Source organism: Paramormyrops kingsleyae, chromosome 1 (genome assembly GCF_048594095.1).
Source record: "Paramormyrops kingsleyae isolate MSU_618 chromosome 1, PKINGS_0.4, whole genome shotgun sequence".
NCBI classification, from domain to species: domain Eukaryota; kingdom Metazoa; phylum Chordata; class Actinopteri; order Osteoglossiformes; family Mormyridae; genus Paramormyrops; species Paramormyrops kingsleyae.
Window position 1 is genome coordinate 72,852,470 of NC_132797.1, and position 14,834 is coordinate 72,867,303.

A 14,834-nucleotide genomic window follows, 5' to 3' on the forward strand; every position below is an offset into this window, starting at 1 on the left:
CACATGGCGTCACTGAAATGCCTGAATCTCGTCGGGAAGTGTGACTGTATTTTAGGCAACAAATAACTACAGAAGTCAGTATATGCAAACGTTTCAAATATATTTAATGTGTCTTCAGTTACATACAAATAATTTGAAGGTTTATCATGTTTAGCGTCATTGTTATAACGCAAGGAAGGTTTTTCTACTACAAAAATACGATAAAGAAATATCATTCAGTTCAAACAACGTGGATGACAATCATTATTTCATAAAATCGTGCTTTATTTGCAGTCACGTCCTACATATCTAGTAAAAATACTAAAACTCCGAATTTCCTGGGAAATAAATTCAACAGAAGAGCCATCCATCTTTTCTGCGCGGAGCCCGAGGGGCGGCTGTTGATGACATCCCGGTTTAATAGTGCAGGTCCTGGAACGTCACACCCCTGTTTAGAAAGGAGAACACGCAGCTTAAGGGACTCAGCACTGTGCAAACGAGGCGCGTGTCACCGCCGTTCAGCTCCGGGTGGCGGACCTGTCTTCACTCAGTGCTGTAATTGCATTGTAGCAATTTGTTTAAAAAATTTGCATCACCAGCCTTGCTGTCCCAGAATGCCTAAGGATATATAATAGCTGGTAGAACGAATAAACGAAATCAAAAATGGGTCACAAAAATCACCCAACAGGGAAAGCTTCTGCACTGGGGTGATGTTTGTTTAGGAGACCCACCAGCTGTGGTAAAACTGGTTTTCAGCATTTCAGGTCCAGAAAGTAAAAATCCAAACCAGGATTTTGTTTCAACCAACCAGTTGACCACTCTGTGACTGTGACTCTTTATACTCAACTGATTGGTTGAAACAAAATCCTGGTTTGGATCTTTACTTTCTGGACCTGAAATGTCCACCTCTGGTTTTCAGCATGGTCAGCTCACCTGACTGGGGACCGCTCATACCCTAGGTGGCCAGGGGCACTGTGGTAGTCCCGCTCAAGGGACTGGGAAGCTCGCTGGTTATGGGAGTCACCAGCCAGCGGGGGGGAAGGCGGCAGGCCCTGATGACGCAGCTCCTGGACAGCCTGCTCCCTGGCAGAGACAGCGTGTGATTGGCCGAAGAGACAAAACACGTATCTCTAAATTCCACTTTTGATGTCACACCCCTGATCAGGTCTAAATAACACATGATGGCACCTTCACCACTAAAGGCATTCTGGGACAGAGAGCACAGGGAGCCAAGTCATTAATCTGCACACTAATGACTAGAGTGAGGGGTTAATTAGAAAAGAGGGGTGTTTAATGAGCTCATGTCAGTGCCTAACAGATGGGCTGGACTGCCGCCCACTCTGCAGAGCGCAGCCTTGCCTTTCCAAGCGTTCCGTCTCGAGTTGCTTCTTGGTCATCTTAAGGTCAGCCTCCAGGTGAGCTGACCGGGTTTTCAGATGGATCACCTCCCGGTTCTGGCTGCTCCTTTAGAAAGGCGAGAAGGGGTGGGGTGGACCAGGGAAGGTGTGAGGTTAGTGAGGGGACGTAAACCCACAACCTACCGGGTCAGTGGTGCTGCACTGAACTGGAGAGGGATAAGGGAAGCGTAGAGAATGAGAGAGAGAGAGAGAGAGAGAGAAGAGGACAGGGGGAGGAAGAGCAGGGACTTCAGATGGGCATGGTCTCAACCTAACACTAATCTGACACAACAGCAGGACAGGCTGAGGACTGCCGATGGCAGGGTGTGGGTTTGACGGTGCCGAGGTGCGTACGCCCTGCTCTCCGCAGCAGCGAGCTGGTCCCTCAGCTGCTCGATCTCCTCGTTCCTGTCCGGGGAGCTGAGCTGCTGCTCCATCTCCATCCTGCAACTGGACAGCAATGTGGTCTCTAGGCTGCGCAGGGACAGACGCTCGCTGGACAGCTGTCTGCGCAGCAGCTCCACCTCCGAGCGGCAGGAGTGCAAATGGCGCTGCGCCTGTGCGAGAGGCATCACGGGAATACACGGACACACACAGACACACATACACACAGATTAGGTATCTATATCTTTGTGGGGACTCTCCATTAACTTCCATGGGCATTACCCATTGGCATTTTTGGCATTTTTTATTTTCTGATTGCATTGACAGATTTTTATCTGAGTTTCCCTTTGTGGGGACCGAAAAAACTGCCCCCAACAGGTCAAAATAACAGGTTTTTTATCACATGGCGGGTAATATATAGATGCCTGCACACACACACACACACACACACACACACACACACACACACACAAACAAACACACTGCCTGCTCGCCATCATCCAGCTGACTGTTTTGACAACCAGGAATAGGCAAATTACTAGGTTACAAGGAATTAAAAATCAGCCAATCGGAAAGGGCGTCCATACCCAATCACGAGGGACAGGCTGATTATGCTATTGGTCACTGTGCTGCATGGTACACAGTGGGATGGAGGAAAGGAGAAGGGTCCAGCTGCAGATGCCTGTAGAGTGGAGCTCCACTGGAAATACGTGACCTCAACTCTGTGTTACAGCGAATAAACAGTAACCTTAACCCTAACCGGAGCTCCACTTTACGCCCTTAAAGTTCACGTGTTTCCTGTAGAGGTGACGTATTTCCGGTGGAGCTCCACTCTACAGGCGTCTGCAGCTAGACCCTCTTGGAGGAAAGCCAGATGCAGGAGGTGGACCCTGATGATGTCACTGACGACATCACGGATGACATCACTGACCTCCTGCAGCTTGGCCTCCAGGTCCTCCGCCCGGCCCTGGAGTCTCCGCTTCTCAGTCTCTGAGCCCAGCAGCTCCACACGCACCTCCTCAGCGGCCGTCTCCGCCTGCTGCACCTCCTCCTCAGCACAGCGTCGGTCCTCCTGCAGCTCCTGGCATTCCTTCTCCTGGGGGTGAGGGGACACAAGGCAATCTCCCCGTCACCCTCCCAGCCTTATTTAGACACATATGGTCCACCCACCTTTAAAGGGGACAAATCTGACTGCTGGACCCAAGATTTTAACGTTTGGCATCAGTGTCAACCTTAATACTCTCTTTTTTCTATCTACGTTCACTAATTGAGGTAGATCAATGTAACAGAGAGCAACTTCCACCCATTTCCTCCAAGAACCCGGATTTAGTCCAGCACCTCGACTTTCCAAGCACTAAAAGATGGCTGCATATAACGGCACTATTACCTTGGCCACCAGGAGGCGCTGCACTCGGGAAGCATCAGCCACATAGCTCTGGATCTTCCTCTTGAGTTCCATCACCTCCTGGTTGGAATCTTCCACCTTGAACTGCAGAGTCTGCAGACATGTGAAGCCCAAAGTTACGTCCATTTCCGCAAATTAAAATTAGCATGGGTCAGCTTAAATACGGTCCACCCCGGGTGTGCTGCTGGGTCCGGTGGCACAGGTCTGGTCTCCCTACTTGAGAGTTGATGCGAGCCTTGTCCAAGTTATCTTGAAGCTGTTTATTCTCCCTCAGAGTCGCTTCCTTTGCCTTCTGCGCTCCCTCCAGGTCCTGCTCCTGCTGGTCCAGCATCTCCTGAAGCTTCCTTGAGCAATTGACAAGGTCAAAGGTCAGAGGTCAGATAGCACACACCCTCCTCCCATCAAAAGAGTGATCCATAAGTATGTTTATACCTTACTGAGTCTTTTAGCTCCTCAACTGAGAGCTCCAGACATCTCAAACTCTTCTCCTTAAATAAGAGAAATACAATTAATCCCCATTTGTCACATTTATACCCACATTCACATCAAAAGATGAAGAAGAGAAACAAACAATATGCTCATGGCACCTTGTCATCCAGCTGTTGATTGGCCAAAGAATGCAGTTCACTTTTCATCTCCAGCTGCTGATTGGCAGAGGAGATCATCTCGCTCTTCAACTCCACCTCCCGACTGAGCGAAGAGAGAATCTCGTTTTTCACCTCTAGCTGCTGATTGGCTGAGGAGAGCAGCCTGCTCTTCAGCTCTAGTTCCTGATTGGCTGAGGAGAGCAGCCCGCTCTTCAACTCCAGCTGCTCCTGTAGAGCATGTCTGCTCTGGTTCAGTACATCTACAGAGGTTTTCTGAGCGGTGAGCTGCTGTCTGAGATCACTGAGCTGACGTAGCATGGATTCTGCAAAAAAAAAATGCACACAAGCTTGGCACTGACTGTCATTTTAATGTGATTAGCATTTAACTGTAATTAAGGACATTGACCAGGAAGAGTCCTGCGTCATTAGCTTTGAACAAGAGAATCTGGAGCCAAGCTCATAAACAAATTAAACTTGTGAGGGAGGGCGGGAAGGAGCCCAGTCGTCACCATTCTGCTCCTCCAGCTGGCTGCTCCTCCCCTGTCTCCTGTGCAGCTCCGCTATCTGGGTCGAAAGCTTGTTCTGGGCGTCAGTCAGAGCCGCTTCCATCTGGCTACTGGATAACCTTCATATCAACAGCGCTGCACGTCAGCACAACAGACAGCAGCGCCGGCCATCGTCATAGAGACAGAGATATGTCACAGGGAGCCTCTGCCGTAGCTTGTGTTTGAAAATAAGTTAAAATGCAGAATAAAACCTTTTCTGACAATTTGGCGAGGAGTGTGCAGGTGGGTGTACGTGTCTCTCTTTTGCGCAGATGTTTTTCCCGCCTGTGTCTGTATCGGCGTGTGAGGCCACGCCCACCTCAGCATGCTGCACTCTGCCTTGGCTCTACTCAGTGTGAGGCCACGCCCACCTCAGCATGCTGCACTCTGCCCTGGCTCTACTCAGTGTGAGGCCACGCCCACCTCAGCATGCTGCACTCTGCCCTGGCCTACTCAGTGTGAGGCCACGCCCACCTCAGCATGCTGCACTCTGCCTTGGCTCTACTCAGTGTGAGGCCACGCCCACCTCAGCATGCTGCACTCTGCCTTGGTTCTGCTCAGCTCCTCCTCTGTGGCGGCCATCTTGAGCCCCATGGTGTGAATCTCCTCTTCCAGGTTCATCATGGCCTCCCTCAGCGTGGCCTGCCTGTCCCTCTCCTCTGCTCTCTCCTGCTCCAGCTGGGACACAAAACCGACATGATCGGTGGCATTCTGTGTGGGACGTGTGCCCCCATTGACTGAGCAGCTGGGGGGGGGGAAGTCTCACCTTGGCGATAGTGTGACGCTGATCCTCCACCCTCTGCTCCAGGTGTGCACGCTCGCTGATGGAGGTCTCGTGTGAGATCTGTACAGGCAACATGGAGAGCAAACAGGGTCGTGAGCCTGGAACTGTGTGCTGCTGGGACATTGGTGTCCAGGGTTGAGGCTCCTACTCATTAAGGGCCTCCAGAGGGAGCAGCTACCTTCCATGATCTCAGCTCCAGCTGCTCCTTGGCTGTCACCTGATCTAAACAGTCCTATAATATAACCTGCTCACCTTCAGCCTCTCCCTCAGGCTGCACCCCCCCTCCCGGTGGTCTGGCCTACCTTCAGCCTCTCCCTCAGGCTGCCCCCCCCCCCATCCCGGTGGTCTGGCCTACCTTCAGCCTCCCCCTCAGGCTGCACCCCCCCTCCCGGTGGTCTGGCCTACCTTCAGCCTCTCCCTCAGGCTGCCCTCCCCCCCCCCCATCCCGGTGGTCTGGCCTACCTTCAGCCTCTCCCTCAAGCTGTCTCTCTCCATAGTCATGCGCCGAAGGTCAGCCGCTGCTTCATCCCGTTCAGCTTCCACGCGTCTCAGAATATTCTGGGCCATCACACTGCTCCTTGGAGAACTGGTCCGCTTTGACCTCAGGAGCTCCTGGTGGAGCTGAGCTATCTCCTCCTGGGCCTTGGCAAGGGGAGACGGAGGTGTCGGAGGTGAACCAGGGAACCTCATGAAGGAAGTTCTGGTTGAACCTGTCCCAGATGATTCCCCCTTGATAGGTCTCACCTGCTGGTATAACATGGAGGTCTTATCGCGGTCAGCGGTGAGGACCTTCACATTACCCTGGATCTCTGACAGGTGCCGTTCATATTTCCCCAGCATGCCATGCATCTCATCCCTTTCCCTCATGACCTGAATCAGCTCACAGTCATAACTGCCCCCCTATGTGGGAAACGGAATGAGCAAATGCAATCTAATCACAGTTAGTAGTAGCTATCACTGCAATGAATCAGAACTTCTTTACCTTTACACGGGGCTGTCTGGTTGGGCTGCGGCTAACGTAGGCCCCCTTATTGGGGCTGCAAGAACGGCGGTTTCTCAGCATCACCTGCAGAATGTCAAATTACTGTTTGTTGCGGCCCGGTCTTCTCCCCAATGACTCTAAGCCCAGTTCGGGGTTTCTACCTGCAGGCAAAACTCACTCCCATAATGCATCACTCCCCATTATGACACACCAGGGCTGCACGTCCACTTTATACACTAAGTTAATGTCGCTCGTAGAATAATAAGTTTAGAGAGAATTCCAGCCTGCCCCTGTCTAGCCGGTTTCCTTCTTTAGACAGAAACCATCACCAGTGCACTCTGTTCAAGGAACTACATAAGGCAACATGTTTCTGTTTGAAAATGCGGGGTTTTGCTTCTGCACCTGTAAGCTGGAGACCAAAATGAAATTGAAGTAAAACTGAGTTTCAAACCTCACGCTAACCAGAACACTAACCCGTTTCACACAGCTACCCTCAAAGAGTCCTCAACAGGGTAATTACACAAACCAGGAGATTGCACTGCAATATCAGTACACTGGAGGAGCTGTGCTGACTCTGAGCTCTCCTGTGAACATTGTCAGTAGGCTTCCTTTGGGCTTGTTGCCGGCAGTGGCTCCTACACCTTTCCTCTCTCGCTTCCGATGACCCACCCACGTGATCCACTCGGGCGATCCACCCACGTGATCCACTCGGGCGATCCACCCACGTGATCCACTCCGGCGATCCACCCACGTGATCCACTCCGGCGATCCACCCACGTGATCCACTCGGGCGATCCACCCACGTGATCCACTCGTGCGATCCACCCACGTGATCCACTCCGGCGATCCACCCAAGTGCGCTCCAAGCACCGCCGCTGGCTCTGGTGAGTCCGGTGTTGCACAGCTTCTGTGGTGATGCTGCTTTGCTGCACAAGCAGGACCTTCTGATGTATCCCTGGAAAAGACAGACACACGGAAATGACAGGACAGGAGTGCCAGCGAATGGTAAAATGCCACTGCGTTGCTCACTTTGTGCTACAAAAGAACACACACTTTGAAAAATGAACAGAAATCTTACCTGTGTGTTTTGCTTATTTTGTTTGTGTGGTGGTTATTTTCACATGAAAGGTCAGAGAGTTCCACGTAAGCATTCTTGTTATGCAGTTTCCTGGTCAAAAACAAAAGAATTTGTTGCCAGGCAATTTTCAGTTCTATTATGTTAAATCATAGCCTTTCCATGCGAGTGTGATTCTGTGTAATACACCCAGCCGCTGTGGCCTCTGTCACGGTGCAACACTTGGCTCCACTGAGCTTCTTGCTATAATGAATGGGCTTTTCTCTGTGTGCTGATAAACAGTGCATGTTGGCATGGCAACCAAACCCCTCTACTCCCTGCAGCCCTAACCCTAACCAGACACAGCAGTGTGTAATGGCACTGGAAAACAATGCAGTAACAGCAATTTGCTGAAACTTAAAGCTTGTCCACAAAATCACTTTTTTGAAACATACATATACTGCAAATAACACCACTTCAACAAGCTTTTTGACAACAGTCTGAAAGGTACTGTTACATAGCCCTCTCTAATAATGATACTAGATAATCATTAAACACTATATAATTTATGACAGGATATACGGACAATGAATCTGTTTGTCTCACAGCCCAGCTTTCTATCCAACATGGGCGTAGCTTCTGTTCTCCTTTACATCAGTTTTACAAATCAGACTCTTATTTATATGCTGGAGCGTAAAAATTAGGACTATCTGGTGAATGTCCACACTAATACATACGTATTTGCTGCAGATATAAGTGCATGTACACTGACGTGATTTTGGTGAGCCTTTCTCATTGGATGGCCACCTGGGCTGTTACGCGCTGGAAATCGGGTCACAGCCAATCAGCTGCCCGCTCTTTCGTGCTGGTTTGTTTTGGAGAGTGTCATGGAAACGTGTCTGGCGCGGAAAGCGAAAATTACGCTTCCCAGCACGTGGAAATTAAATTACCGCCTTAAGTAGCAGTCAAACTTAGTAGTGTGCAACCGGCAGCGGATATTTAGTTTTCTGTTCCACTCAAGATTTTCTCTTCTCTTAATCCCGTTCACTGTGTGTAGACAAGTTCTTTCTGAAATGTTATTTTTGATTTTTTGATTTTGATTTACATTAACAATGACCATCACCGAAATGCGTACATATCAAAGTATTCAGTGTAAGGAATAAAGTTACTGTATATGTAATAAGGACAAGCGGGTATGGAAGTTGGATGGATGGATGGATGGAAATTAAAACACAACAGACCAAATGGAAAGTGTGCTGTTCTCACTCCAAACACTAGGTGGTGCTATTATAACACAGCCACCCGGCTTACTGGGAAGCAGATCTTTGACCGTAGATGTGTCTTGCCTTAGTGTCGGTCCGGCTATTCAACTGCAGATTCTTAATTCGCGTAAAGGGAGCTTTAAACATTGCTAATTGCCGTGCAATGATAATACGGACTTGTAGCAATCTGTACGTGAAAACGCAGTTAATCCGACAGCGGAGTACGTTTTCGGCTCTTTTAGACGAAAGCTGGCAGTCAGGCGCCGTCCTCAAGTCTCTGTCCACCAACATATACGAAAATCTGGCTTTAGAGGACTGGATACAGGAGCACGTGGATCTGGAGAGCCGGAGCCTTTTGCTCCTATGGAGGAACATGCCGGCCGCCGTCATCGGGAGGCACCAGAACCCCTGGCAAGAGTGCCACCTCGGGCTGATGAGGGAGAAGGGGATCCCGCTGGCCAGGCGGCGCAGCGGCGGTGGCGCTGTCTACCACGACCTTGGCAACATCAACATGACCTTCTTCACGTCCAAGAAGCAGTACGACAGACAGAGAAACCTGCGCATCGTGACTTCGGCTTTGGCGGAGCTGCGGCCGGCCTTGGACGTACGCGCTACGGAGAGGTTTGACATTTTGCTTAACGAGCAGTTTAAAATATCCGGGAGCGCCGCTAGGTTGGGCAGGACAGTCGCGTACCACCACTGCACCTTGCTATGCGCAGCGGACCGGTCTTTGCTAAGCGGAGTATTAAAGAGCACCTGTCAGGGGATCAAGAGCAACGCTACACCAAGTGTTCCTTCCCCTGTGAAAAACCTCGCCGACGAAGACCCCACCCTGGACTGCGAGATCATAATGGATGCCGTGGCCAACCGCTACATTAGAGATTTTGGGTTGAATGGCCCCCTGATTTTGATTAACCCCACAGAAGAACTCCGCCATCCCGGTATCCACAGACTGACACAAGAACTTCAGACATGGGACTGGGTGTTCGGAAAGACACCGAAGTTTACGATTGACACTTGTTTTGACATCCCGCATGAGGCAGTGAGGTCAAAGGTCATCCTTAACATGGAGGTGAAGTACGGCATTATAGAGAAGTGCAGGTTCGAGGTTCCTTCAGCTTGGCTCCCCCTTCACATGTGTGAGGAGTTCAACACACTTCTGGTTGGCAGTAGGTTCTGTCCCAGTGACACTGCAGCACTTTTTGTGGCTGTTTCCAGGGCGAATCCCCAGACCTGTGACCTACAAGCCAAACTGAACTTTTTGTGTACCAAGCTTACTGCTGTAATGTAATATAATACAAAGAAAAATACATACTAACCTTTATTTTCTATTTTACTATCCAACCCTTCTTTTCATACATTAAGTCACCAACGTATAAAACCATTGTCTGAAATACATTATGGGTGCCCCACTAGTAATATTTAAAGCTGTTTACAGACTGAATATAGGACATTTACTTCATATTACAACCAATTTAAGACAGTTTAAGGTCAAATACACCACCTGTGTTCACCACTGAACACATGGCATTTGGTTAATATTGCAGGCACTTCTTCTTGATATTGTAGTGTCCATCCCTCGAGTAGCATAATCCTACAACATGAACGGCAGATCAGTTGTACAGGAAAAGCAAATATTTTCCTTTCACTCCCTCCATAAGTACAGTCCAGTTCGGAGAGCTTTTACGGCCATAGCAGCCTGGGGCTAAGATGATCTTGTGTGTTTCGTATGGAAGACATCCACCGTGGTCTCCTGACATTGTCTCAGGTCAAAGTCACAATATCCAATAGTGAATCGGCCCTGTAAGAATTTAGAAATGGTATGACAGACCAGTGTTAAATATATTTATTTCCTTTAATCTAGAATAAAAATACTTAAGTAAATGAACATGCTCATTACACCAGAAACAGATAGAAACACAGTTGGCTAAGTCTTGCTCAAGCCTTGCCTTTGGTTTCTTAAAGTAATCAAGTCCTCTTCCAATCTTGATAATCCACCCATTATTGAATCTGTGGAAATGACCGTATTTATGTAAAGAATTTCAGAAATCTCAACAACAGTAACATTTCCACTTACAGGGACAGTAATGCTGCTTTATTATGAAACAGGAAAGAAGACCCAGACCTTAGTGTTTGATTTCATATTTCAATGAGGATGAACAGAACATGAAAACAGACTCACCGGATTTCCCGGTCGTGAATGGTGGAGGAATACTCAATGTCTAGGGTCACTCCAAAAGTCTGCAGGGACTGCCTGATCTCGGCAAGAGCACTCAGCTGCTGAGAGGAATTCTCACCCTATCAAGCGCCATCGGAAAATTAAGATTTAAAATAAATGTACAAAATCTAAATGATTCACACATATTGTCCAGAAACTTTAGGTGATGGGTAACAATGTTACTAGTGGTTCTGCCGCTCAGTGTCTGGGAATGCGTACATCGTCCTGGGTGGTCAGGAGGTGGATGTTCTTCACTTGGCATGAGGCCTTTTGCAGCATCTCGCAGAACCGCAGGAAGTTGTACAGCTGAAATAAGACGAGCATGCAACGCTGAAGAACAAACATAGCATGCTTACGTTTCACATACAGTACATGTAAGATCCTATCATTTCTACAAACAAATCGGTCCCTGCAGTAAATGGAAAGATTACCTGGTGGGTGTATCTGATGTATGGATCTTCCACCCACACCTCTGTCAGAGTTTCACTGATGTATGGCTTGAAGAGTGTCTCATAGCTGAAGCCTGTGCCATCCCCTGTGATTTTTATTTGTTCGTGATATTTACCCTCTGGTGGGAAAAAGTACATACTGTATGAACAATTACACTAAACAACAATAAATTAATTCTCAAATAAGAAAAAAGTTATTAGCACTAAAAACAGCCCGTGTTTCTCTAAAACATATGGTACCTTCTTTCTCTCGGACCAGATGCGCTTTTATCTGTTCTGCTCGCTCCATATACCCTCTGATCTTCTCCCTGTAATGCGCCTTCTTCGACTCATCCTTGAGCGCTGCAGAAGTCCTTACAGGTTTAAGTTATCCAAAAACAATAGCTCTCTGAGGGACGTGAAGAACAGCAGCATAATGTTGGGGAATTTTACTTTCGATATTTAAAACATACCTTTCATCACGTCCAGCAGCAACTGTATTCCTTCTTGGTAGCAAACTATAGACTCCTGGAAGCGGGCGATATTGTCCAGCTCCACGGCTCTCTTTAGGATGGAAACAGCGGACGCCTCCATGCCGGGGACATTGTTTTGTGTCATAGTTACCAGTATTTATACTGCTGGATACCGCATACAGAAATCGGAGAATTAAATATGGTAGTCAAAGTACTCCTAAAAACATTCAGGCACTACACTCCATAGCTTGTTATATACATATGAATATACATATTGTTCAATCTCTGGCTTGATTGATTGCAGAACAAGTGTGGTACTATACAACAGTCGTGTTTAGCATTATTATTGCCTAATTGTTTATTGTTTTCCAGATCTGCTGAAACCCACCGATCATAAAGTGAAGTACTGTTTGACTTCCTGGTTAGTTGTATGTGCTCCGCATAAAAAGTCCCCCCGGAAACCTTGGCGCTTCGAGTTTTACAGCCCGGTAAAAATAAATAATCTTAACAACATTTAAAAAGACTAAAACTGACACATATTTAATACAGTTGGATGTTCAAATTGAATACGTATAATTCAGACAGTATTAAACGATAATATTGTTCGTAAAATAATGTCCTGTAATTTTATGATATATATTACACAAGGAACTGATTTTGACGGAAATCGCGATGTGGCGGGGATTGTAGAGTAGATGGCATTTTTACATGTTTCTTGTGAAATGAAAATGAAACTGATATTTAACTATTTGTCTGTGTTATCTTGATGTACTGTTTAACCTATATGTAACACCTTTATGAAGTATCCGACACCAATAATAAGACAAAGGTGTTCCCCGTACAGTACCAGTCGAAAGTCTGGACAGACCTACAGAAAAGCACGTTTTTCAACAAAACAGCGACCCTAAGCAGACCTCGAGGTTATGTAAGTACTGTATTATCTTGTGAACAAGGAAAGAGATGGGGTACTGCGACAGATAACCTGGCCCCCACAACCCCCCGACCTAAACCATATGCTGGAGAAGCATTCCAGGTGGCAACATCTGGAAGCTGGTTGAAAGAATGCCAAGAGTCTGCAATGCTGTCATCACAGCAACAGGGCTGTTTTGAAGAGTCTAAAATTTGAGAAAATTTTGAGATGTTGAACATTTCTCTTGGCCGTTGTAATATTTGATATGCATTAATTCATTGCCTTGAGGCATTTTACTATAAGGTGAATAACAGCTAAAATAGAGACAAATGCATTAAAAGTAGGTTTGTACAGACTTTTGACTGGTACAGCAAACATGCTGCATTTGAGATGGTTCATATGCTTACTATGATAGGGAACTTCACACTGTGAGGAGACAGTGCAGGTGTGATATACCTGCTGGCTTTGGCATTCTTTATAAATATATGGATATTAGTAATAGTATTATGGTAATACAGCATGTTCACTGTTAGCTCACAGTCTTCTTGTCTACATTGGTAAACTTTGACCCTGACTTTTGTCCAAGATCCAGAGGTTCCAGTACGTTTTCAGTAAAAAAAAAAGAGGCATAAATCGTGTTAAATTCTTGAGAAATTTGAGCACAAGTCTATCTAAACTGAAGCATAAAATGTAAGTGGCACTTTAAAGTTAGTGTAAATCACACAGTTTTTGTCAGAAATGTCAGTTGCTAATGTTCAAAGGATTTCTGTGAGAATTACCTGTATTTAAAGAGATCCGAGCAGCTAAGTCACCACTCCAGAGGATTCATCCCTGTTCCCCATGCAGGTCAGTGAAGCCCACACAGCCTTTGCTTTTCCCATCCTTGACCAGTGCCATGGTGGGTACTACTCAGATGCGCAGCCCCTCGGCTAGGAAGGGTGCCGTTAAGCTTAATGAACTTTGTCTCCAGGTGTTTCTTAGACAGAATGGAAAGATGCCTGTCTGAAATTTTACACCTTTGTGGGTGAACAAATAAGACATGTGGGTAGTTCATTTGAACGCCGGCTGTTGGTGTGTTTATGTTAAGGTCTGGTGTAGGCACATTGCACGACTTCACCTGAAGGTGGCGTCCCTGTAAAAATGGCAGACCACATTCCTACTTTCACCTCAGAGTAGAAGTCCCTCCCACTGGGAATCTCCCTGTACTCACCATGGCCTTTTGAGAGCCATTTCTAAGGTACCAGATACACTGAAGGATGACTGTCAAATCACACTGCCCCATCAAGTTTAAACAAGCTCATAGGAGTTTTAAATATACAAAAATGTTCTGAGGGCAGAATGAAAAATGATTGGTTCAGAGAGATAACCAATCAGATTGTGGAGGAGGTGGGTCCAACCAATCAGATGTCTCGGTCCTGCCCCTTCTAGTTGCTTGGACCCACCTCCTCTACAATCAGGTTGGTTATCTCTCTGAATTAATAATTTTCTTGGCCTTCTCACAGAACATTTTTTTGTAAGTAAAACTCCCACAAGCTATAAACAAGCACCACAGCAGGAGCATACAACCCTTGCACCACCCACCTGCTTCACCTGCTTCCGTGAGGGCTTCCAGTCACCGCTGCTCCGGGACCTGGGCTACTATGTCCACTGGTCATTACCTCACCCTGCAACTTCTGCATGATATTCAACCTGACTTGCCATAGTGAAACATTCAAATTAGGGAAAATTTTTCGAAGCTAAGCAACAACATTTAAATAACAATAATAAAAAAACTTAAATGCTCTAACAGCAGAAAATAAATTAATTGTTTTATAATCCTGATGCCAAATGAATTTATAGTACTGTATAAACACTACAAGCCGACACGAGAATGTAATATATTATGACGGGATTATTTATGGAACTACCACCATTATCATGACATATAGCAGCAAATAAATGACTCACCGACAACTTTCTGCCAAAGGTGAGGATCAGGTGAAGGTTTAAGGAGCAGTGAGAGCATTTACCGTCAGTTATTTTGCTAACGTCAGCTCCAGCGACGTAGCTTTTAGATAATTAACTCGCTATTAAAATTATTATAAGAGAAAACTCACGAAACTGTTTGCTCAGAATTTGCACAATAGTAACTTTGAATAATTGTGCTAAATCGTTTGAATATTCGCGTTCTTAATCTGCACTTTACTCCTGTAATTGTGTGCATACTGCCCCCATGTGTCTTCTGTTGCACTGTGGTCCTGGGAAAACGGTGCCTCGTACCACTGTATACTTGTGTATGAAAGGCACGACAATAAAGTCCTTTTGACTTGACTAAAATTAACTAGAAATATACAAAAATTAGGAACGCCCCTCCCTCCCTTCGTACGCAGATGGTCGCGAACCATGAGGTTGAAGTCATTCTTAAGCGACCATCTTTCATTGTACCA

At 46.8% G+C, this 14,834-nt stretch overlaps 3 protein-coding genes across 9 annotated transcripts; 1 reads left to right on the plus strand and 2 right to left on the minus strand.

Moving 5' to 3' along the window:
* Positions 1 to 123: 123 nt before the first annotated feature.
* On the minus strand, positions 124 to 7,153 carry tsga10 (testis specific, 10). The gene is made up of 17 exons (XM_072698550.1): positions 7,142 to 7,153; positions 6,789 to 7,018; positions 6,064 to 6,147; positions 5,826 to 5,981; positions 5,544 to 5,723; positions 5,064 to 5,141; positions 4,824 to 4,975; positions 4,262 to 4,377; positions 3,753 to 4,075; positions 3,598 to 3,653; positions 3,383 to 3,509; positions 3,148 to 3,258; positions 2,692 to 2,856; positions 1,731 to 1,933; positions 1,339 to 1,443; positions 913 to 1,062; positions 124 to 427 (listed from the first exon to the last, which is right to left on the minus strand). Exons 3-17 carry the CDS (start codon positions 6,142 to 6,144, stop codon positions 397 to 399), a joined length of 2,034 nt encoding a protein of 677 aa, XP_072554651.1. The 5' UTR covers positions 6,145 to 6,147; positions 6,789 to 7,018; positions 7,142 to 7,153; the 3' UTR covers positions 124 to 396.
* Positions 7,154 to 8,425: 1,272 nt separating this feature from the next.
* Positions 8,426 to 9,715, plus strand: lipt1 (lipoyltransferase 1). The gene has a single exon (XM_023793526.2). The coding sequence runs from the start codon at positions 8,453 to 8,455 to the stop codon at positions 9,668 to 9,670; it is 1,218 nt and encodes a 405-aa protein (XP_023649294.1). The 5' UTR covers positions 8,426 to 8,452; the 3' UTR covers positions 9,671 to 9,715.
* On the minus strand, positions 9,688 to 14,811 carry mitd1 (MIT, microtubule interacting and transport, domain containing 1). 7 transcript variants are annotated; one of them, XM_023795590.2, is made up of 10 exons: positions 14,356 to 14,811; positions 13,990 to 14,097; positions 13,188 to 13,384; positions 11,499 to 11,663; positions 11,287 to 11,388; positions 11,029 to 11,165; positions 10,817 to 10,927; positions 10,562 to 10,677; positions 10,329 to 10,389; positions 9,688 to 10,180 (listed from the first exon to the last, which is right to left on the minus strand). In XM_023795590.2, the coding sequence occupies exons 4-10, from the start codon at positions 11,641 to 11,643 to the stop codon at positions 10,085 to 10,087; spliced, it is 768 nt and encodes a 255-aa protein (XP_023651358.1). In that variant the 5' UTR covers positions 11,644 to 11,663; positions 13,188 to 13,384; positions 13,990 to 14,097; positions 14,356 to 14,811; the 3' UTR covers positions 9,688 to 10,084. The 7 variants fall into 7 exon arrangements, with proteins under 7 accessions (XP_023651358.1, XP_023653830.1, XP_023653015.1 ...); XM_023798062.2 differs by having other exon boundaries at positions 13,990 to 14,101; XM_023797247.2 differs by lacking the exon at positions 13,188 to 13,384.
* Between the last annotated feature and the right edge of the window lie 23 nt (positions 14,812 to 14,834).

What these genes read in the sequence shown, in the direction of transcription:
- tsga10 (XM_072698550.1), bottom strand. Translation starts at nt 6,144, where the DNA reads ATGCTGAGAAACCGCCGTTCTTGCAGCCCCAATAAGGGGGCCTACGTT. An exon ending in CCAGACAGCCCCGTGTAAAG is followed by an intron (nt 5,982 to 6,063) that starts GTAAAGAAGTTC and finishes TTTCCCACATAG; the next exon opens with GGGGGCAGTTATGACTGTGA. An exon ending in CCAGCTGGAGGAGCAGAATG is followed by an intron (nt 4,076 to 4,261) that starts GTGACGACTGGG and finishes TTTTTTTTGCAG; the next exon opens with AATCCATGCTACGTCAGCTC.
- lipt1 (XM_023793526.2), top strand. Translation starts at nt 8,453, where the DNA reads ATGTGTCTTGCCTTAGTGTCGGTCCGGCTATTCAACTGCAGATTCTTA.
- mitd1 (XM_023797247.2), bottom strand. Translation starts at nt 11,643, where the DNA reads ATGACACAAAACAATGTCCCCGGCATGGAGGCGTCCGCTGTTTCCATC. An exon ending in GCTGCTGGACGTGATGAAAG is followed by an intron (nt 11,389 to 11,498) that starts GTATGTTTTAAA and finishes GGACTTCTGCAG; the next exon opens with CGCTCAAGGATGAGTCGAAG. An exon ending in TCTGGTCCGAGAGAAAGAAG is followed by an intron (nt 11,166 to 11,286) that starts GTACCATATGTT and finishes TTTTCCCACCAG; the next exon opens with AGGGTAAATATCACGAACAA.